The 24243-nt window shown below is 40.2% G+C and overlaps 2 protein-coding genes across 2 annotated transcripts in view; one reads left to right on the plus strand and one right to left on the minus strand.

The window, feature by feature from the left end:
- Positions 1 to 108: 108 nt before the first annotated feature.
- On the minus strand, positions 109 to 18504 carry nudt5.S (nudix hydrolase 5 S homeolog). The gene is made up of 10 exons (XM_018255725.2): positions 18366 to 18504; positions 16439 to 16520; positions 15653 to 15720; positions 7314 to 7366; positions 6197 to 6304; positions 5291 to 5386; positions 2842 to 2943; positions 2523 to 2531; positions 2387 to 2440; positions 109 to 1222 (listed from the first exon to the last, which is right to left on the minus strand). Exons 2-10 carry the CDS (start codon positions 16502 to 16504, stop codon positions 1113 to 1115), a joined length of 666 nt encoding a protein of 221 aa, XP_018111214.1. The 5' UTR covers positions 16505 to 16520; positions 18366 to 18504; the 3' UTR covers positions 109 to 1112.
- Positions 18505 to 18809: 305 nt separating this feature from the next.
- cdc123.S (cell division cycle 123 S homeolog) overlaps positions 18810 to 24243 on the plus strand; it is a 32896-nt gene continuing 27462 nt past the window's right edge. The window contains 2 exon segments of the mRNA NM_001094409.1: positions 18810 to 19025; positions 22570 to 22641. Of these exon segments, the coding sequence (NP_001087878.1) occupies positions 18952 to 19025; positions 22570 to 22641 (146 nt within the window). The 5' untranslated portion in view covers positions 18810 to 18951.

Here is a 24243-nt window from a genome sequence, read left to right on the forward strand (position 1 = left end):
GGTTGGGCAAAATCTGAATGAAGGAGAATGTAACTGGGAAGGTCCAAGTTATTAGATACCTCCCAGGGATGTTAGTTGCTCAATTCCTATTCTTGGCTGGCATATGTCTTTTTAAATAACAGTACCAACCAAGGTTACTTTTTATCTGAGCACACAGTGATAAGTTTTCACTTTCCCAGGCATACCCTACACCTGGTGATGCTGTATGCATGCACAATACCAAAACTAGTGACGTTCTGTACAGTGTATACTCTCACCCAGGGATTACCTGTTAAACTAGCACAATTTAGAAGCACCACACTTGGGAGAAAAGTAGGCTAAGGAGCTAAGCTTAGTTTTAGTAAGTCATTAGCATCACTGGAGTGATGCCTTTCATTCTCCCTTAACAGAACATTTATAAAAAAAATGTAATACAAGTTATTAACATGCGTGTAATTCAAAAATGTTTCCTTTGTAACATTTTAACAGATTTTGTGTATCTGCAAAAGTATTTAGCAGCCCATCTGTAAGTGAAAAAAGTGAGCACATTTTAACACCATTGCAATATGTACTGTATATAATGAAATTACTTGATCAGGCCTTAAAAATATACTATGTACAATTAAAATTTGCATATATAGAACGGTCTAATGAAGAATGTTCTAGAGAAATGGTAATTCCTTATTTATGCAAATAGTTTTTTCATTTATGAATTATTACATTACCATATTAGCACCTAACTCTGCTTTACAAGATAAACTTACAACAGCTCTATGCAGTGCAGAACCCCTATACACAGACAGCAACTCACTGGGACACAGCTTTGTATACATTTTCATCTATATGTTTTTCTCTTTGTTATAAACCAATGGAGAGAGAACTATAAGAAAGGAAAATAAACAATATGGTAAAATGCTTAGCACTAGAAACACTGTGAAATACAAACTTTGACCATAGCAGTTTTAGATCCTTTATGTTACTTAAATGTTCTGGGGTTTTAAAAGGAAAAACAAAGCATTTCCAGTTTATGTTTATTCTATTAGTCCATTTTACTTTGTATTTAGGGAATGTTGTTCAGTTTACAGATCTTAATTATTTGACTCTATCCAGAAGCAATATATATGTTAGCAGTGCTAACACTTTAGGAATGGAAGCTCAAAAGGCTTTGCTACAGCATGCTCCAGGGCTAAAGCATATGTATATACTCTAGCATCCACCACAAGCTTCTCCTTTGCCACAAGTTCTGTAACAATAAGAGTCAGGTTATTACAAGTCAGGTTGTTAAACAGGATTGCAAGCAAACATTACAAAATTGTTACTAAACTGTACAATGGACCCCTGCCATTCACATTTAGGGCATTTAATGACAATGGTACTGCAGTTGGGTTGTTTGGAGTATAAATATAAATTTACTAATTTTACCAATTTTGAATTCATTAGAATATGTACCTTCAAAAAAATGTATGGTTACCTGGGGTAAACCTAAGGTCAGTGGAATTGAATTCAAAAGAATGGAGGTTTCTGTAGTGGTACTTTGAAAATAAGATAGTGTACTGCTGGGAGTTTTTTTACCTATACAAATCATACATTTCCACAACACATGGCTTCTCAAACCACCTGTCATTTTGTCATTGTGGAATAAAATCTGTTTCTAATATGTGTCAAAAAATATGAAATATCTTAATTGTACAGATACTTACAAGCCTATATCTGGGTGCAGAAGTGTAATTACACAAGCAGAATATGAAAGCTGTGGTTATCCTGAAGAAAACAATGTATATTTTTCCTAGGAAAACTAAAAATACCCCCAGGAAATGCTCCTAGCATAAAATGATAAAAAATACTGTCAGCAAGCATCATCAATACTATTGTTTATTTAGGAAAAACGGTCAGCCTAGTGATCCCCTTTGTCTATATACAGTAGTGGCTTCTTGGAAAAGAAGTCGGCACATCGATTATCTCTCCTTTAGAGAATTGGTGCACGTTCCTCAGTGGCCACTAGGAATGGGTGAATTTGACCCGTTTCGTCAACAATTCGCCACCGCGAAATGTCGCCGACGCCCATTAAAGTCTATGGGCGTCAAAAAAAATTTGCCACGTGGTGAATTTGTTTTGACGCGCGTCTTTTTTTTTTTGTCGCACGACGCCATGCAAGTCTATGGGCGTCAATTCAGAGGCAAAACAAGGAAAAAAAATTCGCCCATCCCTAGTGGCCACTTTCCACTGATATCACGATGACCTTTGTTTGCAGAACAGCACCAGACTGAAAATCTTTATGTTTAAAAAGCCTTTATTTCAGCTTAGGGCATCACAGCAACGTTTTTTTATCAAGCTATATACAGTAGTGGCTAAATAATTTTGTAGATATAATTCATATAATTGAGAGTTAAAAAAAAAAAACACATACCGTCAATACACTTGCGCAGTTCCATCCTGGGAAGCAGAATTGTTTCAGCAAATTCTAGAAATAAACAATCAAAAATTTAGATAGAAAAATAACTGATTTGTATATTTTAAATAATAAAAATAAATGAATTTCATACCTCCATCCGCTGAATATTAAAGGAGGGAAGAAAAGTGACAAATTTAAGCAGTGGATTGTATGCAGTGTTAAACCAGCAAATATGTATAAAAAAAATTAGAGACTAGAGTACATTGCAGCCATTTATACATTCTATTTACTAATAATTAGATATCAAAACTGAAAAGACGAGTTGATTTAGTGTCAAGTGTGCCACAGCCACATAGTGCTCCAAATTACTTAAAACCCTTTATCTGGAAAACCCCAGGGTCTCAAGCATATCAGTTGACACATGTGTACGTTCTTTAGAACAGAATTCTAGGGTCTTTTTATAGACTTACCAAGTTTGGGTTTAGGTTTGTTATTTACAAGGTCATCCCCGTTTATATGTACAGTAACAACATATGTTGTACAATTAGATAATCCAGGATCCAAGCAAGAAACTAAAGGAAACAAAAATATAAAATCTCTTTTAAGTAGGTTAAATTTCACCCATTTATAAATACCCTATTAAAAACCCATAGAAATGAATAGAAAGTGTGTGAGTTTTTGTGTGGCAATCTGTAATCTCACACGTTGAGTTTAGGTAATTTCCAGGTCAAAATCTGGAGGTGCCAAAGTTATGGCAATTTTTTTCACATAACAGTTGTCAAACAGATGTTGCTTAGCCCAACAAACCGTGGGTGCAGATTTATTAACAATCATAACTTGGGTTAAGGGCCCCATACGCGGGCCGATAAAAGCTGCCATCAGACCAAGTCGGCATCTTATTGGCCCGTGTGGTGGGCCATCCGAGGGGCGTGCCTGATCGATATCTGGCCGAAAATCGGCCAGATGCCGATCGGACAGTTTAAAAAATCCCGTCGGATTAGCAGCATCTTTTGGTTGATGTGGTCCTTCGATCCAACCGCCCGTTTGGCCTCCATTCTGATCCGATCGTTGGGCCCTAGGGCCCACGATCGGATCAGCTCAATATCGCTTCCTTCAGTGTGGGCATATTGAGGAGAAATCAGCTTGTTTGGCGACATCGCCAAACGAGCAGATCTCCCTGTGCATGGCCACCTTTATGGTGAATCAACATAAGAAAATTTGAGTTCTGTAAATTGCTCACAATGTCTTGCATTAAAATGGCTGTTCACCTTTAAACTAACATTTAGTATGTTATAGAATGGCAGATTATAAGCAACTTTTCAATTGGTCTTCATTATATTTTTTTTTATAGATTTTCAATTACCGTATATACTCGCGTATAAGCCGAGATTTTCAGCACCCAAAATGTGCTTGAAAATCCTACCTCGGCTTATACGCGGGTCAGCGCGGTGAGAGGCAGTAAGAGAGAGAGGTTCCATGGCAACGCGTCCCTCTAAGACACTGCGTCCTGCCTATGTTCTACCCAGGGACATCACGTGGTTCATGGACAGCGCTAAACCCAATGACTTATTTATGAGTGACATATACGGTATGTATATAAGTACTAGTGTCCCCGCTCTTCATCTGGTCCTTTAAACCCTCCTCCGTCCCACCAACAAACCCACCCCAGTACCTGCTACTCTTTGCCTTCAGTCTCCCCTTACTCTCAACTACTTCCTGTTTCTCTCAGCCGCGCCTGCGCACAAGCCGCAATTCCCTTCGGGCAGAGCTAAAACTACTCCTCCCGGCATGCCTTTCTCTGGCATACGGGAGATGTTACGTAACGATGACGCAGATTGGAGGCGGAAGTCAGCTGTGCTGAGGTTCGAGGTCTGGGGGAGAGAACGACCGGGAGCTGCGGTGAGTAAATCGATCGGGTTTGGGACCGGACACTGCGGGCGTAGAGATTTGGAAGCGATTCGAGTAAGGCGACTCAGTTAACTACAATTCCCACAATCCTCTGCTGTCAGTAGAACGCTGGGGGTTGAGTGGTTAACAGAGCTCAGGGCAGAGCCTCTTTGTACTGGTAACATCACTGCTGCTATTAGCACCTGTATTTTATTTATATATGTGGCTCAGCTATTGAGTGGATCTGTTGGGATGTTTGTTCCCTTTGTTATGAGGTGGGTACGACTAGCTGCTGCCTGGCCAATCAAAGTGCGGAGGAATGGGGCCAATAGTCTCCAAGATACACTGGGGCCTTTGAAATTCATGGAACAGGTTATTCATAAAAATTACATTTTTTTTTAAACTTGTGCTTGTTTTTATGAATTAATGTTTTAAGCATCATGGCTTGATTTTTAACATTAAACCGACTGTTTGATATTTCTGAGACTTTTCTAAATTGTGTCTAGGCTTATACGTGAGTCAATACGTTTTTCTGGGTTTCATAGGTAAAATTAGGTAAAAAAATTAGGCTTATACGCGGGTCGGCTTATACACGAGTATATACGGTATTTGCCTTTTTCTTCTGACTCTCATATGGGGGTTCCTGACCCCATCTAAAACCAGTGTTCTGTAATATTTATTGTTATTGCTACTTTTTATTACTCATCTTTTTATTCAGGCATCTCCTATTCATGTTCCAGTCTATCATTCAAATCAGTGCATGGTTGCTAGGGGAATTTGGACCCAAGCAAACTGATTGCTATAACAATTTATAGGTAAATCTAAAAGTCCAGTTTTTTTTTAGATGTACCTTTTCTAGATATGATTGCTGTAACTGCAAACTGGAAAACTGCTGAATAAAAAGCTGAATAAATCAAAAACTACAAATAATAAAAAAAAAAAAAAAAATACAAATTATCTCAGAATATCACTCTATACATGATACGAAGAAATATGTCACAGAGATAGCACTAAATGGAGAGCCCTGTATACCTGGGGAGCATTCTATGACTTCTCCTTTGTACCCAGTCTCTTCCTCAAGCTCCCGCAGAGCTGCTTGTTGTGGACTTTCATTTTCATCAATGAGTCCTAATACAAAACCATCAAGGAAAACAGAACAGTTACTTAGGTCAAGAAAGGCATGTTGCATTTTTTTTTACAATTTTCCCCTGTGTTTCTGTATTTTGCTGAATGCAAAACAATGCTACTAATTTTCACCAGTACCTAATTAGAGCATAATGTGCAATTCTTAAAAATGGGCAGCATTAAGGATTCCCTTTAACTTGTAACATGTGTACAAGTGTGTTACCACAATTCCTGGAATCACGGTAACAAGGGCCCATATTTAAAGATACATTTAAAGTAAACCATTTTAACAAAGCATAACAAATCAAAAATATTATTGATATACAGACATTAACTTAAATCAAAAGGCAAATTACTGTACATGATAACAAATTAAAACATAACTTGTAGAATATATAACTGCAAATCTTTATGTGGCGAAATATATGGCATCGTTGGTGAGATTATGAAAGAAGCAATGTGCTTTCAGTTTACTAAAGGGCTGTCCTCTTTTGTTCCTTTCATAGTCAAGAAATCCTGGTACAATTAAATTTTGAAGTAATTGGACCAGTACATTGTATAAAATGTAAGAAAACAAAAAAAAAATGCAAGTACAACCATGAACTTTCTATTATATATGGACAACTGTAAGATGGTCACAGAAACAGTCATTTGTGTTTGTAAAATTCTGTTTTAAAGAGGGAAGCAAATGTAGCCCAAAAATGTTTTCTGTGGGTTACAATCTGGTCAAGCCCTACCACCTATTTTTTTTTCATTAAAAGTCTCATTAACAAGAACTAAGCATTGTAGCTTAACTATGAAATAAATACAAACCTGCAGGAAATTCCAGACAGTAACAGCCCATTGGTGGTCGGAACTGTTTGATGAGCACCATACACTCATAGTGCAAAGTTCTCTGTAAGACAGGTATTATTGCTACACCTATAGAAAAATAAAAAATGAATACGTGTAAAAGGCTAATCCATGAATTACAACACTTCTAAGGTACTATGCTATTTGTATCACTGCAATAAAAATTTCAGAAGGGAGATTTAGTTGTTTAAAACACCTAAATGTGTTTAATGTGTTTTAAATGAAAGTATGAAACAAAGAAGATAAAAAAATTTTACAGAATTTAAAATGCTGCCGCTGGAAGAAAACTTTTTATGTTGCAGTGTTGTTTTAAATTTTAACCTTTACAGTTGCTAGAGTACAGTCCCATCTTGCGTTAAAGGAGAACTAAACCCTTAAAATGACTATGGCCAAAAATGCCATATTTTATATACTGCACCAGCCTGAATTTTCAGCTTATCAATAGCAGCAATGATCCAGGACTTCAAACTTGTCAAAGGGGGTCACCATCTGGGGAAGTGTCTGTGACACTCACATGCTCAGTGGGCTCTGAGTAGCTGTTGAGAAGCTAAGCTTAGGGGTCATCACAAATTATCATGCAGAAAATGAGGCTGGCCTGTAATATAAGCTGATGCTACACAGCTGATTATTAAATGCTGATGCCAATTGCACTGGTTTCTGTGCTGCCATGTAGTAATTATCTGTATTAATTACTAATCAGCCTTATATTGTGACATTTCTATTCTATGTGTACTGTGTATTGTGAGTGGGTCCCTAAGCTCAGTAAGTGACAGCAGCACAGAGCATGTGCAGTGAATCAGCAGAAAAGAAGATGGGGGGCTACTGGGGCATCTTTGGAGCCACAGATCTTTACTGCTAAAGGGCTGTGGTTGCCTTGGGCTGGTACAGAAGCCCAAAACATTTCTAGCTACTTCTCTAGTTAAGCTTTAGTTCTCCTTTAATCCTCAATAATATGCTTCTTAATGCTGGAAGCTACAGTCCAGTACCATCTGAGTTAAGCTACATTGCTTTGTAAGGTTTATGCCTCCTTTAAATAAAAAGTTCTTCTAATGCATAAAAGTGTCCCTCGTCAACTTACCATCAGCCAAACTTCCTTCAACTCTCGTTGTTCGTTTTACAGTTTCCCAGGTTCTAAGGTAAGTGACATATAGGTTATTCCGGTTTACTGAGCTCTTAAAATTAAATTCCATATAAAGTATGCCTTTGAAACTGTGACAGCTACGTTGAACTTAGGCAATACTCTATTTTATTTAAATTAGAAAATGCCGCAATAAATATTTTTAACAATACAACTGAAATGCTCATAACATCAAAGATACACATACAAAATAAAAACAAACGATTACTTAAAAATATTTTTTTACAGAAACAGAGCAGATGATGCATTGGTGATGCTAAGAATACAAAGGCAAATTTACAATACTGTAATGGACAATTTGCCAGCCACTTCTAATACTGTAGTACAGGGGTGTCCCAAAGTTTTCTAAAATTATAAGTATTTCCTCAAATGAGTGTCCTGTGTTATCTAGAGAGTATATTAAAAATGCCTAACCTACCCTGAGGTTATCAGTGGAGAAACCAGACATGGACAGATGAACAACCAAAAAAGTCATATGACAATATTTTATGGGGGAATGTAAGAAAAGTTTAACTGTGCACTTTTAAGAAGTATATCGGTCTACTTTTATAAATTTTACAATAGTAACAGTATAGATATGGAAGACAAATATTGTAGTAAATATACAGCCACGTTCTAAGAGACATAGGACAGAAGTTGCACTGTGGAGCTTACATGTGCGTCCTAAAAGTTAGGGTAACAATAATTTTGCATTATAAAGCCAAAAGTCGGGGAAACTGTAGCTGAGCATTTTGAAATATGTAATGGGGGTGATATAAGAAAACTCTCTATTCAGGGTATAGAATAGGTCTCCCTGGGCATTTACAGCTTGAAAACAAAGATTTGCTTCAATGGAACCTAAAATACAATATGAGATTTTAAACCACCTTTTTCTGAATCCATGATCTGGTATGGAAGCCTGTATTGGCGTTTTGGTGGATGCCTCAAGGTAAGGACTATGGGTGGCTGCAGCTGTGCCCCCCTACAGAATGGGTGAGCAAAATACTTTTGAATACTTATAAGTGTATATGAAGGGATGGGTTTGGAATGAAGTGCAGGTCCTGGGCCTGTTCGCAAAAAGGCCAGAATGCTCAACTGATGAACTTCAAATAAAATAGAATAGAGTTTAGACAATTTTGTTCATATAATGCTGTCTGAATGTACATACCATAAGTAAGCCTTTCATTTTTAAAATCCCCCTAAGCAGCTCCCAAAATAACGTATCTTTTTCCCTTCATTCAGTCTCATGCCATCACATGCAGCTAATTTCAGCTAGTTCCTGGCCTAGCATTAAGCTCATCCCCTTTTCCTGTGCGCTCTCTCTTTCTCTCTCTCTCTCTCTCTCTCTGAAGAGGTAACTAAAGGGTGTGCAGTAGACACCTCTTTGTCTGTCTTCACAGTCAGAGAGAGGGAGAACCCAGAAAATAAAAGAAAGCAGAGCTTCACACTACACCATGAAGTAGTTGAAATGAGCATCTTGTGATTTAGACTAAATTCAGGGAAAAAGGTATGTTATTCTGGGCACTATTTAGAGCAATTTTAGAGATTTAAAGAAACAAGTTTACTTATTCTTTAAAGGAATTGTTCAGTGTAAAAATAAAAACTGGGTAAATAGATAGGCTGTGCAAAATAAAAAATGTTTCTAATATAGTTAGTTAGCCAAAAATGTAATGTATAAAGGCTGGAGTGACTGGATGTATAACAAGTCAGTCAGAGCACTACTTTTCAGCTCTCTTGGTTTACACTGACTGGTTGCCCTGGTTACCAGGCAGTAACCAATCAGAGACTTGAGGGGGGGCCACATGGGTCATTTCTGTTGCTCATTGAATCTGAGCTGAATGCTGAGGATCAATTACAAACTCACTGAACAGAAATGTACCATGTGGCCCCCCTTCAAGTCGCTGACTAACTCAGAGTTATAGAGCTGAAAAGCAGGAAGTTGGATTATGGCTGTTTTATTAGACATCTGTTCACTCCAGCCTTTATACATTACCTTTTTGGCTAACTAACTATATTAGAAAAATAGATTTTTGTACTTACCGTTAAATCCTTTTCTCTTGTCCTACATTGGGGGACACAGGCACCATGGGGATGAAGATCCTGTTGCTTGGAGAAAGGACACTAAAAGGTTAAAGTGGCTCCTCCTCCTCCTGCTCTGGGCTTCATCCCCGCCTACCTCCTCAATCCTCAGTTTTCTGACCGAAGAAGAGATGACGAGCCCTACCAATTGCCCATGTGAAGAGAAGGAGCTCCTCCCCAATGCAAGCTAAGCACGGTATGAACCACCTGCTGTTTGAAATTGTTGGTATTTGAACAACAAAAATTATATAAGATATTACCTGATCAATATTAACATGAACTAATACAGGGAGGGAAGGCCTGTGTCCCCCAATGTAGGACAAGAGAAAAGGATTTAACGGTAAGTACAAAAATCTATTTTTCTCTTGCCTAGATTGGGGGACACAGGCACCATGGGGACGTCCCAAAGCTACCCATGAGGGCGGGACTTTTTACCCCTAGTGTTCAGGGAATAACCACCTGCAACACTTTCCTGCCGAAGCTCACTTCGGCTGAGGCGAATGTATGCAGCTTGTAGAATTTGGAAAAGGTGTGTGTGGATGACCACAATGCAGCCCTACAGACCTGTTCTGCTGAAGCCTGGAGAGGAACCACCCAAGAAGGACTGAGTGAAGAAGTAGAATGAGCTGAACCCGGAAGGGTGTGGCCTTACCTCGTACCTCCTTAAGGCTTTTCCGTGGTCCTTCTGGTAAGACAAAGAGGTTGTCTAGCTTCCTTCTACTCTTGGTAGCCCTGGTGTATGTTCTGAGAGAACGAACCACATCTACATATGTAACTGTTCCAAATTTGTTTTTTGTTCAGGACAAAATGAAGGAACCAGTAGGTCCTGGTTAAGATGGAACTCCTTAGGAAGAATCCAAGGTAGGTCTCAACACCGCCTTGTCCTTGTAAAAAATCAAAAATGGTGGACAACAAGATAGAGCTGCTAGTTTTGAAACTAGTCTAGCCAAAGTGATGGCTAATAGAAAACTACCTGAAGAGTCAGCAGAGTTAATAGAATTGAGCCGATGGCTCGAACGGTTGCTCCTGCAATACAGAAGGTACCCTATTGAGATCCCAGGGAGGGATTGTATGACGGTATGGAGGTATCATCCTCAATGCTCCCTGTAGGAAGGTCTTGATGTTGGGCAGCATTGCAAGCTGCTGCTGCTGAAAAAGGGTAGATAAGGCTGATACCTGAACATTCAGTAAGCTGAGTGCCAGCCCTTATTTCTAAACCCTCCTGAAGGAATAACAATAGGCTACTTTCATCCCAGGACTGTGGGTCTTTGGCTTTAGATTTACACCAGGATATGAATGTCCTCCATACCCTGTGGTAGATGCGTGCGAAGACGGGCTTTCTGGCCCTTAGTAAGGTCGGTATGGCCTTTTTTGGAACTCCTGATCGGGCTAGGATTATGGCTGCAAGTGTCATGCCGTTAAATCCAGCCATGGTGAACTCAGGTGAAGGATCCGTCCCTGAGATAACAGATCCATTCTGTCTGGAAGGTGGAATGGTGCGTCCACTGATGAACTTATGAGCTCTTCGAACCAAGTGTGGTGTGGCCAGTAGGGTGCCACTACAACTGTTTCTACCCTTCTTGATTACCCTTGGTAGAAGTGCCAGTGGTGGGAAGACATATGCTAGGTGAAACTGCCACGGAACCACCAGTGTGTCCATGCTAGGGCCAGAGGGTCATTGCTTCTTGTGAAGAACCTCGTAAGCTTGTTGTTGTACCTGGATGCCATTAAGTCTACTTCCGGAGTGCCCCGCCTTGCCAGAATCAGTTGAAAAAACCTCTGGGTGTAGGCTCCACTCTCCCTGATCTAAGGTCTCTCGGCTGAGAAAATCTGCTATCCAGTTGTCCACTCCAGGGATACTGCGGAGATAGCTGGTACTGTGTTTTACACCCACAGAAGAATTTGCTGTGCCTCTGCGAGGGCAGCTTGACTCCTGGTGCCTCCTTGGTGGTTGATGTAAGCCAACGCTGTCACATTGCCTGACTGTATTCTTACAGGTAGATCTTGAAGTCTGCCTGACAATTGGAGCAATGACAGGTAGATTGCTCTTAATTCCAGGATGTTGATGGGGAGTAGTTCTTCCTGTGACCAACGTCCCTGTACTGTTAGGTCTCCCAATACTTCTCCCCAACCTTGTAGACTGGCAACTGTTGTGATGACTGTCCACTGGTGATTGGGGAAGGGTTTTCCTGACGGAAGTGTTGTTGGTCAAAGCCACCAACTGATAGAGGTTCAAACTAGATCTGATAGGGGAATCCTGCAGTTTAGGTTCGCTCAGTTCCTCCTCTGGTGTTGGAGTAAGGCTCTGCATGGCTCTGGTGTGGAGCTGCGCATATGGAATCGCAGGATGACACTATAGTCCCTAGCACTCTCATGGCAACCTTAAAGGTACCTGATCCATTTTCTGCAGAGATGACAGGAGCCCCTGCATGGAGGTGATCTTGGATTGGGGAAGGAAGGCTCTTCCCAATGAAGAATTTAGATCAAGCCCTAAATATTCTGTACTCTGGGAAGGTATGAATCGAGATTTTTGGAAGTTTATCTGCCACGGTAACAGCATTAGTGTCTGGAGATGAGTTGTGGCCAGTGCCATGGAACGGGCCTTTACCAGTTGGTCGTCCAGGTATGGTATGACACTCACTCCCTGCAGTCGCAGGTCCTCTAGAGCCGCAGCCATGACCTTTGTGAATAGCCTTTGCGCGAAGGATAGTCTGAAGGGGAGTCCCAGGGATTGCCAATGTTCTCCTGCCACTGAAAAGTGAAGGACCCAGTGGTGGTTGGGATGTATGGGGACATGCAGGTATGCATCTTTGATGTCGATCACCGCCCTGAAATCCTCTATGTCCAGGGACATTAGGACTGACTGGATGGATTCCATCTTGAAGTGGTGCTTCTTTACATGGTCGTTTAGTGCCTTTAGGTCTAGCACCAGGTGAAAAGATCCATCCTTTTTGGGTACTATAAACAGGTTTAAGTAGAAACCGAAGCCCCTTTTACCCTTGAGGGACCGCCATTACTACCGCGGAGGTAGTCAGGGCGTGTGGAACCCCATGGAAAGCTGAGTGCCTGGGTTCTGTGGTAGGGAGCCTTGATATGGAAAATCACCTCGGAGGTAGCTGAGCGAATTCTATGAGATAGAAATGATCTGTAGGACCCAGGGTTCCAGTACTCTATGCCGTCACACCTCCCGAAAGTGACTTAAGCGTCCGCCAAAGGGTTTAGCTTTCAGGGGTGGGCACCTCCTCATGCGGAGGCTGTTTGTCCCGTGCGGGCTTAGGTGCTGCTCTGCTTCCTGACCAAGAAGTGCTCTGCCTTGACTGGAATCTGGGGCGGGTCGGAGCTTGTTGCTTTTCATGTTGGGACCTCTGGCTCTGTAGCTTGAGAACTTTCCTTCTCGGTTCAGCACCAAAAAGTTTTTTTTTTTTTTTTTTTTCCGAGAATGGGAGACCAAGCAGAGACCACTTCAAGGTAAGATCTGTTGACCAGTTTTTTTTTTTTTTTTTTTTTTTTTTTAGCCAAAGGAAACGTCTGGCTGCAATGGATTATGCCGAAGCCCTTGTGACGAGCTTAGCCGCGTCCAGGACTGCTACGCAAATTTATGTATTTGTGTCCGCTATCGGAGCTAGAAAGAGGTCTGTGGAGGGGTCTTCTGAGCCATGAGTTGGGCCACCTGTTCCACCCAACTTCCATTGACCTGGATACCCATGGGGTGGCAATAATAGGTCGTAGAGTTCTGCCTGCTGCTGTAAAAATCGACTTGCAGAAACCCTCAAGACGTTTGTCGATAGGATCGTTAAAGGAAGCCGCATCGACTACTGGAATGGTGGTGGTCTTTGACAATTTAGAGACCGGTGGGTCCACTGCTGGGGGTGAAGACCAAGGTCTGTAAAGTAAAAGGATAAGTTTGAGTAAAGCGATGGAAAATTGGACTCTATGGTCTGGCGTTTTCCATTGTGCTTTAACAATGTCACCCAGCTGTTCATAGGCTGGAAAGACACAAGAAGACTTCTTTTGCCTCTTGAAAATGTTATTGGTTCGCTCTGCTAAAGGTGGGGTGTGCCTGAATCAGGCTCTCGACCTCTCATTGTGATCTAGGGGTATCCTGATCCTATTCATCTGCGGATAGGATCTGTCCCTCTTCCCAATGCCTCTACCTGTTCATCAGGCAAAACAGGTGGGGAAAGGGGAGGTCGCTTTGTGGCCGACTGCTGAGTGACCAGTCTGTGAGGCTCTGTAGATAGATGCTGTAGGACATTATCTAGAGTCTCTGGAATTCTGGCTAGGTTTTGTAGACCCGCTAGAGATAGAGCGCACACCAATTCAGAATCCAAGCTCGTTTGATTAGCCGTAGCTGTCGCAGAGCTGGCTGGTAGGGCTGTGTGGGATTGTAATTGTGCAGTGACTGCTGCAGTCTTACAGGCTTCACATATTGGCTCAGCCAAAACACTAGCAAATTTAGGTCTGCAAGTAGCCCATGCCAAATACTAAATTGCATTGTTGGTACATGCAGTTGCCTGCTTGGGAAGGGACTGGTCATCTGCCCTGCCCGTCATGGCTATACTATGTAGTGCAACCCAGTAAGTAAGATATTGGGGAATATTAGGGGAATCCAGAGGAGTGAACCACTTCTCCCTTAGAGTGCGATCTGTGGAGACAGAGGGAAGTAGTGAAAAACCCCACAGTAGGTCCCATAGAGAGAGGGAAGTGTTAATCCCCTAGAGAAAGAGTAAGGGAAGTGTAACTACCTATTCACCAAGGTAGGAAGGAATGGTGCCTTAACATAAATATCAATAAATATCAAATAAAAAGCATGAAACAGGAGGGTGATTTAGACAAACTGTGTGTTGACAGTGTCTTTATATCTACTGATGACCAGCTAAAGGTCTACTGGTAGATTCCATCTACCTTTTGGACATCCCTGGCCTAGGGAAATCTTTGTCAGAGAATAGCAGTGAAAGTGAAACTAAATGCCTAGGAAAATCTCTGTGAGAAAATAGCAGTGAAAGTGAAACTAAATGCCTAGGAAAATCTGTGTGAGAGAATAGCAGTGAAAGTGAAACTAAATGCCTTTCTGCAGAGCTGACAGGCAGCATGTAAGGGGGGAGGGAGGAGGGAATTAACTTACCTCCTTGTGCCAGCCAGGAATGCTCAATAAAAGACATACCCTCCGATGTGGCTACTGGTGCAGCCTCCGGAGAGCGGGAACCAGTGCCCAGGGTAGTGTGGGGGGGGAGCTCCCCAGCCTGCAGCCTCCGTAGAGCGGGAAGGCTATAGAGCATCTTCAGATCAGAAGTCCTTGGCTGGAGGGGTTCTGGAAGAGAAACACTGACCCCCAGTAGTGGCATGATACTGAATAAATCTGTACCATTGCTCCCAGCCACGAAGTGTCCATCCTCCTTCTGAGGACACTAAAAGAAAACTGGGGATTGAGGAGGTAGGCGGGGATGAAGCCAGGAGGAGGAGGAGGAGCCACTTTAACCTTTTAGTGTCCTTTCTCCAAGCAACAGGATCTTCATCCCCATGGTGCCTGTGTCCCCCAATCTAGGCAAGAGAAACATTTTTTATTTTGCACAGCCTATCTATTTACACAGTTTTTATTTTCACACTGAACTATTCCTTTAAAGGGACACTGTTATGGGAAACTTTTTTTTCAATAAATAAATAATGAAGACCAATTGATAAGTTGCTTAGAATTCTATTACATACAAAAAGGTAACTTAAAGGTGAACCACCCCTTTAATTAAACCCCACAAAAAGTAATTAACTGCTCAGGAAATTAGGAAAAACACTTTGTGCACACAGTAAACTAGAGGGCTAGTCTGTTCTGAAACATTATATAAAACCTATGTCATATACTGTGCTGCTTTGAAATATAGATTAGGGTTTTTTTATGATTGCGCCAGATGCAAGTGCAAGAGCCGTCAGCTACAATGCAGCCTGGTGCCCCCTAATGTGTGCATCATAATGAAGTTCAAGTTGGAGGCATTTCAGGGTATACCCAGGAGCAACTCTCAATACAGAGATGCCGACCACAGGAAGCACTGTACTAGAAGTGAGGTGCCCCATTGGAGGTGTGCAAAGAATTGTGTCTGCAGGTGCAACCCACTGTACAAGGTGCAAAACAGTGCGTTGCAGCCATTTTCTGCACTTTGCACCTAGTGATTCTTGGTAAATAAGCACTACTTGTTTTTCCATTTCATATGAGAAACTCATAGACTAACCTGGTTTGTCCATTTTGATCTACATATGTTGTTTCTGCAAGCTGTACCCACTTCCCCTTCAAGAGGGTCTAAAACACAAAGGTAAATAAAGTAAACATATTGGTAACTGAAAAAAAACTTGACCAAAGTATAAAGCAGCAATAGAAGCCTGTGGCACATGGGCTGCTGCAGATCATCACCATCTATGAAGAAAGGAAAAGGGGTTGAGCTTCATACTAAAATTAGCTGCATGTTATTTAAAAACGACAATAGAGTTAATGCAGAGAGAAAGGTATGTAATTATGGGCTATACCGCATGATCCATGTAAGCAAATTGCATACAAAACAGTTAGACAATGTGCCAACACAAACCAAAGTCACCCCAAATGGGCCCTGGAGATAAGAGAAATTGTTGCACCTGCTTGTATGTGTTATGCTTTAAAGGGTACGTGTTAGGTAAAAATGTTATCCCCAACCAAAGGTGCGGGCTTATAGAGCCCGCATTCCGGTTTGGGGAGCAGCCATGTCCGGTCACTCGCATGCACATCAGGTTTTTTGTGCAACCAAGCCAATAATTAAAAAAAAATAAGCACCTGCTTTGAAGTGATGTAACATGCGCATTATGCACATGCGAGTGATACAACATGGCTGCTCGCACCGGGAGCTTTTAAGAAAAAAAATACTGTTATCCCCAACTGGAATGCAGGCTCTATTAGCCTGCACCTTTGGTTGGGGATAACAATTTTGCCCAAAAGGTGCCCTTTTAAGTGTGATGCTCAATATCCATGTTGAAAAGCAGTACTTTACCTCCTCTTTCAGTATGATGTCCTTGGAAACTGTGGAAAGTGGGTCTTCTGAAATATGGTTTTCCATTGTCCAGGTGCAGTTTCTTTAAAGGGAGAGGTGATACAAACAGATGTGAACAAAAACGAATCCAACCAGACATATTGTTCTAATTATTATTCTCTATTAATTAAAAACTTAGTATTTAATAAGAAGGGTAATATGTTTTGATATAACCAAGCAGAATTTAGGCAAATATGTACATCCATGTGTACAGCCTACAGAGCTGACTAGAACAGGATTCCTGCAATTTATGGAATGTGCTTCCTCAAATTTAATTGCAGTTGTAAATAGCTGGTCACCTGCAGTATCACCTCCCAGAAATAATACAGCTAAACACGGTCCCAAACTATTTCCAAACAGAATGCGAAGCTGGCATATACTCAATCTGATCCCAAGAAAGCTATTAAAAGAGGTGGTTCACCTTTAAGGTAACTTTAATTATGTTAACGTTCTAAGCAACTTTTCAATTGGTTTTCATTATTTATTTTTTATAGTTTTATAGTTATTTGCATTTTTCTTCTGACTCTTTGCAGCCTCTCAAATAGGCGTTGCTGATTCCCTTCTAAAAAACAAATGCTCGCTATGGCTACAAATGTACTGCCCTCTCTAATTCATATTCCAGGCTCTTATTCAAATCAATGCATGGTTGCTAGGGTAATTTGGACCCTAGTTACCAGATTGCTTAAAATGCAAACTGGAGCTGCTGAATAAAAAGCTAAATACCTTAAACACCACAAATAATAAAAAATTAAAACCATTGCACATTGTCTCAGAATCTCACTTTCTACATCACACTAAAGGTTATCTCAAAAGTTAACAACCCCTTTAAGTACTAAATATTTTTGCATATTTAATTTTGTCTCAATTTTTTTTACTAACTGAAAAAAGTAACATAAAATAGATGCATCAAAGTGTTGATACTTTTTAAATAAAAATATCAGAGAAAATACAATTTGAGTGTAGTATTTTTATTTCAGTAGAAGGAGGGAACTGATCAGGGGGCTAAATATGTTTGCATTGCACCACTGAAGTGTAACAATTAAGAGTTAGTGCAGTATGTCAGCTCCTACAAGTACAAACATAATAACTAAACTGTACTGATAAGAAATGTTCTGTAGTCACGCTGTTACGTCCACGTGTTTTATTGTTCATGAGTGGAAAAAAAAATCATTGTCAATAAACTCCTAAAAACCACATTGGATATTATTCTTAATACTGCTACACACAAAGGGGCACATTTATCAAGGGTCGATTATCAAGGGTTAATTAACCCTCGAATTCGACCCTCGAAGTTAAATCCATCGAATTCGAAGGATTTTGCGCAAATACTTAGATCGATCGAAGTAAAAATCGTTCGATCGAACAATAAAATCCTTCAAAACGAAAGTTTCGAAGGATTTTAATCGATCGATCGAAGGATTTTTCTTCGATCAAAAAAAGCTTAGGAAAGTGATGGGGAACATTGTACCTCGGTAGGTTTAAACTACCGAAGTATGTAGTCCAAATATTTTTTAAAGAGACAGTACTTCGACTATCGAATGGTCGAATAGTCAAACGATTTTTCGTTCAAATCGAAGTCGAAGGTCGTAGTAGCTTACTCGATGGTCGAAGTACCCAAAAAAATACTTCGAAATTCGAAGTATATTATATTGGAATCCTTCACTCGAGCTTAGTAAATGTGCCCCAAAATGTTCACTGTATCCAAAACATTTTTAAGTTTTAGTTAAACAATACATTGTAACATTTGATGCCATAATGATCTCTAACCAACATATCATCACTGAAATAAGGCATTGCAGATAAAGCAAGAAATGTAGACAACAATTTATATCACACTGCAGATACAGTCATTTTATGCATCCAGCCCATTGCCACTTCCCATACTTACTGATACGGATTCCGGAAGTCAATACGACCACGAAGCTGCCAAGTTCTAGTCCACTCTCAAACCCGCAGCAGTGACGCACGATACTTTAGCCCCACCCTCTCAATCACTCGCGCAAGTAACCAATCGGCTGATCCTACAGTGCGAGTCAAGCCTCGGATTGGCGTCAAAAACTTCCCGTCCTAAAACAGCTTCTGTGTCGACCTGAAAACGAGGCGTGAGATATAGGAACTGTAATCGTATCTATTGCATGTGCTGCCTATTTATATTCTATATCAGAATCGTATATTAACTTGCCTCGTGTATTTTGCTTCGCATCCTGATTAGGTCAGAGATCAAACCGCTTAATAATGTTATTAGAGTAAGTTACTACCCTGTTAAATAAATAGCCGTAAGATGCATGCAGCCTGACTGTACTTCTATCCCATATGTTGTAGTTTCAGATAATGTTGATACAGACATACCTTTGTTTTACCTAGGATTTTGTATGGTCACTGGTTCTGACACTTATTCAGGACCGTCTGACTTGGCGTCTGTTGAACACGGATTAGTTTGAAAGTCGGACGCTTCCGGTGCAGGTATTGTCATCATGAAGAAGGAGCAAGTGTTAAATTGCCAGTTCGGTCAGTGGTATCCTACGTTCAAGAAGTTTAGTATCAGGAGGTAAGTGGAAGACTTGGTTCTGCAGTGGACAGCCACATAATTAAACTGTCTGCCACAGACTGTCCTGGTCCTGGGGAACCTCTAACTCTGTGCCTTCTCTTTCACCCTTGGCCTACAAAAAATAAATTAAATTTAAAAATAAAATCTGCTACTTTGGGTATTTTAAAGCGTGGTGCTACGATATTTGATATTGTTTAGTAGTTGAACACTATGATGTCTGGTGATTGTGTAGTTTTCCAGTTTCAATAGATGTACTGGTTAAAGCCTGGGAGGTTGGTGCTGCTGTTTCAGTCTCAAGGTGTTATCCTATATACTAACCGAAGGCCTATCTATGTCCCGAGTGGAGGGGAGGCAGATGCGCACGCAACTTCGGTTAGGATCTATGAGATGCGCGCGCAACTTCAGCCGAAAGACATAGATGCGGCCTTCGATTAGCAGATGTGCTGGAAGGTTAGGATCAGAACAGGTTAGGATCGGGGAGGCAGATGCGCTGGAAGGTTAGGATCTAGGGAGGCAGATGCGCTCACCGTCTCCTTCTGCCTCCCGCCGCCTCTTCTTTCCTGCTCACTCAGGCGGCGACCGCTGGAAGGTTAGGATCTAGGGAGGCAGATGCGCTCACCGTCACACTAGGGGAACCGGTTGCGTACCTGCACGAAAGTCTGTATAAGCGTCGGCCATCTTGCTACTCCTCTGCGACTTTGTCATCCGCCCACTGCCAAATCCGCCCACTAAAGTCTGTATAAGCGTCGGCCATCTTGCTACTCCTCTGCGAGTTTGTCATCCGCCCACTAAAGTCTGTATAAGCATCGGCCATCTTGCTACTCCTTTGCAAGTTTGTCTAATGGCGGCGCTAGCGTCACTCTAGGAGGGGAACCGGTTGCGTACCTGCACGAAAGTCTGTATAAGCGTCGGCCATCTTGCTACTCCTCTGCGACTTTGTCATCCGCCCACTGCCAAATCCGCCCACTAAAGTCTGTATAAGCGTCGGCCATCTTGCTACTCCTCTGCGAGTTTGTCATCCGCCCACTAAAGTCTGTATAAGCGTCGGCCATCTTGCTACTCCTTTGCAAGTTTGTCTAATGGCGGCGCTAGCGTCACTCTAGGAGGGGAACCGGTTGCGTACCTGCGTGGGTGGCCATTTTTAGCAAAACGGGCTATATTATCTCCAAAAAATATTGATGTTGACATGATAAACAACCAAGTGATTGCATTACTTCCTGGACAAAGCTGTGTCTTTCTGAGTACTGACTGTATTGATTCTGAAGACGAAAGTGAGAAACTTAACTTCCCATTAGAATATTTAAACACTATCAACAATGCTGGATTACCACAACACAATCTTATACTCAAAGTAGGAACAATAGTCATGCTGTTAAGAAACCTTAAGGGTAGGGGTACACGGCGCGATTTCGCCGCGATTCTGCGCTAAGCGAGTTGTCGCTGCGTTTTTTAAGCCGAAATAGCTTTGCTAACTTTGGCGCTGGCGTCAATGCAAATCGCGGCGAAATCGCTGCGCTAATTCACACGCGGCGATTCGTTTTCTATTGTCGTCCGAAGTTGCCTCGCTGAGCGTTTCCGGGCGACAGTAGAAAAAGAATCGCCGCGTGTGAATTAGCGCAGCGATTTCGCCGCGATTTGCATTGACGCCAGCGCCAAAGTTAGCAAAGCTATTTCGGCTTAAAAAACGCAGCGACAACTCGCCCAGCGCAGAATCGCGGCGAAATCGCGCCGTGTGCCCCTACCCTAACACTAAGCAAGGTTTATGTAACGGTACACGGTTGGTTGTGAAGAGCATGAGACAAAATGTTATCAAGGCAGAAGTGCTTACAGGATCCCATAGCGGTGATACTGTTTTGATTCCCAGAATTGACCTTACCAGTTCTGACCAGGAATTACCTTTTAAACTTAAACGACGACAATTCCCCATTAAGGCTGCATTTGCCATGACAATCAACAAATCACAAGGACAAACATTGGATAAAGTCGGCATTTACCTATCTGAGCCTGTGTTTGGTCATGGTCAACTTTATGTTGCATTTTCAAGAGTGCAGCGTTCATCTGATGTTAAAGTCAAGATTTTAAGTACAGCTCACCAGGGAGAACTCATTCAAGGACAGGAGAACATTTTCACAAAAAATGTTGTTTATAAAGAAATTTTTCAGTAACACTTTACTACCAATAAACTCAAAATTTAAGAATTCTAATAGCAGATAGGTAATAACAAGCAATAGGCACAGATTCACTCTACATCCCCACAAATTAGCGTCGCCAGTTGCTGCCTGGGGATGCCGAGTGAATCAGCACCCATCGCATTTTGCTGCCTCACTGTTGTTACCATTCTTTCATTAACGATTCTTTAGAGAATCGGGGGTTTACTGGTATCTAAAGAATTCTTGACTACTGTTAACATATTTCTCTTTGCAGTCTGCCATTCTGCTCTGTTGTAGATTAGTTTTGTTTATGACATTGTTATAGAATTGTTTTATCTCTTCCTGAGTTCTAATGATCGATTTTTTTTTAAAATTATTTTAAATGTAGTTAGTGTCATATTGATAGATCTTCAGAAAACAAATTGGAGTAAATGGAATTTAGACAGGCCTGCATTGGGTGGGGGTGGAGTTTATAGTTTAATAAAATGGAACTGTTGCTATTTTTCACAAACATTTCTTAAGACTCAAATTTATTTCTTTACAGCGCTTCTTCCTCTTCTCAGGAGTTAATTAAAATACTGTTTATATTATTGTTATACTAGATCAATAAAGAGAGCAGTCTGAAAATATCTCAAAGGGTCGGTCTGTATTTTAACATACACTGACATATCACATTTTCTATACAGATGATAACTCTTAAACTGTTCAACTTCCAAACACTGTTTTCAGTTCAGTTGTTTGTAGTCTGTTCCCCAGAAATATACTTTTTTCAAATACTTTCCATTATTTATTTTTTACCATTTTTTTCAAAATCTAAGTGTAAAGTTGAATATTCCTGTCTCTGGTGTTTCAGTCTGGCAGCTCAGTAATTCAGGCGCAGACTAAATTTATAATTTTGCAACATTTATTTGATACATTTCTCAGCAGCATCTCTGGAGTATTAACTACTATTGAATAAACAACTATTGAATCAACAGTTGCCTGTAATGAAACTCAGGGATTCTGCTCAGCACGGACAAAGATAAGAAATGTTTCAACTAAATGTATCAATTTAGAACAGTTTACAGGGTCGGCAACCCCCCCCCCTAGAGCTGCTTTAGAAGGTGAAAAATTACACTTTACACTTCAGTATTAGAAAAACTGTGACACATAGAAAAAAAAGTCATTGGAAAAAGTCGTTATTTCTGGTGATCTATCTGAAAACAACTAGTGTTTGAAGGGGATCAACCCCTTTACTTTATATTGTAGGGTTGCAAGATCATTAGTCATGTAAAAGGTATATGAAATGCAATCAAACTTAATGTGTAACATTAAGTGCAATGTGATCATGTGTCAACTATCAAACTTAATCTTACTCTAATATTTTTCTTTCTTTCTGATTTTATTTTATTTAGTGTTATTATTCCTTTGCCTGAAAATGTGAAAGACTATTTACTCGATGATGGTACTCTTGTTGTCTCTGGAAGGTAATGTATATCATACGTTGTTAGACAACATCTAAAAGTGTGGTTTTATGCTGCCATAGACCAGTGCAGATGTCTTCTTTTTCATTCTATCCAAAACCTTTACTTTTATATCTCTTGTTCTAACCCTATATTTACTAGATGTTCCTTAGGGAGCCTTCTTAAGTGTTTTTACTAATTCTGTGTGCTTGAAAGAGAAGGAAAGTAATTTACACTTGGGGGTGCCAAAAGTTAGGCACCCCCAAGTGGTTGTATTTACTTACCTGACACCCTGGGATGGTACTCCTATGGGCAGAAAACTGCACCTGTCCGTGCCATCAAGCACCATGGATCGATCCTTTTCTTCACTTTTCAAATTTCTCGAGGCAGATGCATGCGCAGTAGAAGGAAATTTTCACTCTACTGCATATGCGCAGCCGCGAGCTGAAAGAAGAAACTGGGAGAAGATAAGTATAACAAAAACCTTTCCTTCTTCTTCAAGCGATCTTAAATATGAAACTGTCTTATATTACGCAAATGTCTGGCACATTCCACCAAGATTGCTTTCAGTGACAGCTAATCAATTTCTATCTACAAATCACAGGGCTTCAAAACAAAAATAGAATACAGTACTTTTTCTGTGCAAATAGTAAAAGTTATGCTTTGATACTTTATATTAAAATATGAATGAAAATAAATATCTAGAAAATCCATACATGAAAAGAAAGGATAGTTGGTCAGCAAATGACCTGCATGTGGTGCTGTTGTAACAAAATTCATTCATATTAACAGTACATGTATCCTTTAATATCTTCGAATAGAAAAAAAAAGAATGTAAATTACAAAAGTTCTTAGAATAGCATTCTCACCAAGGTTTATTTATCCTTTAAGGTTGCCCAATGCCCAGAAGTCTACTCTCTTGTTTTCACAGATGGAATCAAGCACATGGAAAGGGATTGAAAAGGGAAAGCTTTTCTTGTCCAGTACCTTGGACATCAGCCTTCATACAGTTGATTTCTTTAAAGTAGAAAATATTAGGTTAATCAAGCAAACAAACCATTTATACACAAAAAAGCTATCTGAAAACATTCAAATCTTTTTGTTAAAAACAATTACTAGGCATCAACTACAGTTTGGTATCTTTATATAAATAAAAGTGCCCAGTTAATTAGGCACATGGTAAATAACTGTAGCTCCACATGCAAAGTGACTTGACTCAGGAAGTCATAAATTAAATCAAATAAATATATAAACAATTTGGTAGCTGTCAAACAAATTAACTGAATATCCACTATAGTTTATAAAGCATTTATTTCTAAATATGTATGTATGCGTGTATATATATGTATATATATATATATATATATATATATATATAGAATAATGTAATAAAAATGTCTTAAAATATATGGTTATTTTAACCAATGACATCACCAAACACAGTTTATAAGGGTAAAGTTTGTAAATTCATGTCTCTTGTGTATGTTTTTTATATATATATATATATATATATATATATATATATATATATATATATATATATATAGTGAGCAAGTACAATAAATATACTGTAAATTATATTCTTAAAAGCAGTGCTTTATGATGTCAACACTTTTAATCATTGTT

Source organism: Xenopus laevis, chromosome 3S, assembly GCF_017654675.1.
Source record: "Xenopus laevis strain J_2021 chromosome 3S, Xenopus_laevis_v10.1, whole genome shotgun sequence".
Taxonomy (NCBI): domain Eukaryota; kingdom Metazoa; phylum Chordata; class Amphibia; order Anura; family Pipidae; genus Xenopus; species Xenopus laevis.

Coding starts and splice junctions, on each gene's coding strand:
- nudt5.S (XM_018255725.2), bottom strand. CDS start 16,504: ATGGAAAACCATATTTCAGAAGACCCACTTTCCACAGTTTCCAAGGAC. Junction 15,721..16,438: donor ACATCATACTGAAAGAGGAG/GTAAAGTACTGC, acceptor TTTGTGTTTTAG/ACCCTCTTGAAGGGGAAGTG. Junction 1,223..2,386: donor ACTGCGCAAGTGTATTGACG/GTATGTGTTTTT, acceptor TTATTGTTACAG/AACTTGTGGCAAAGGAGAAG.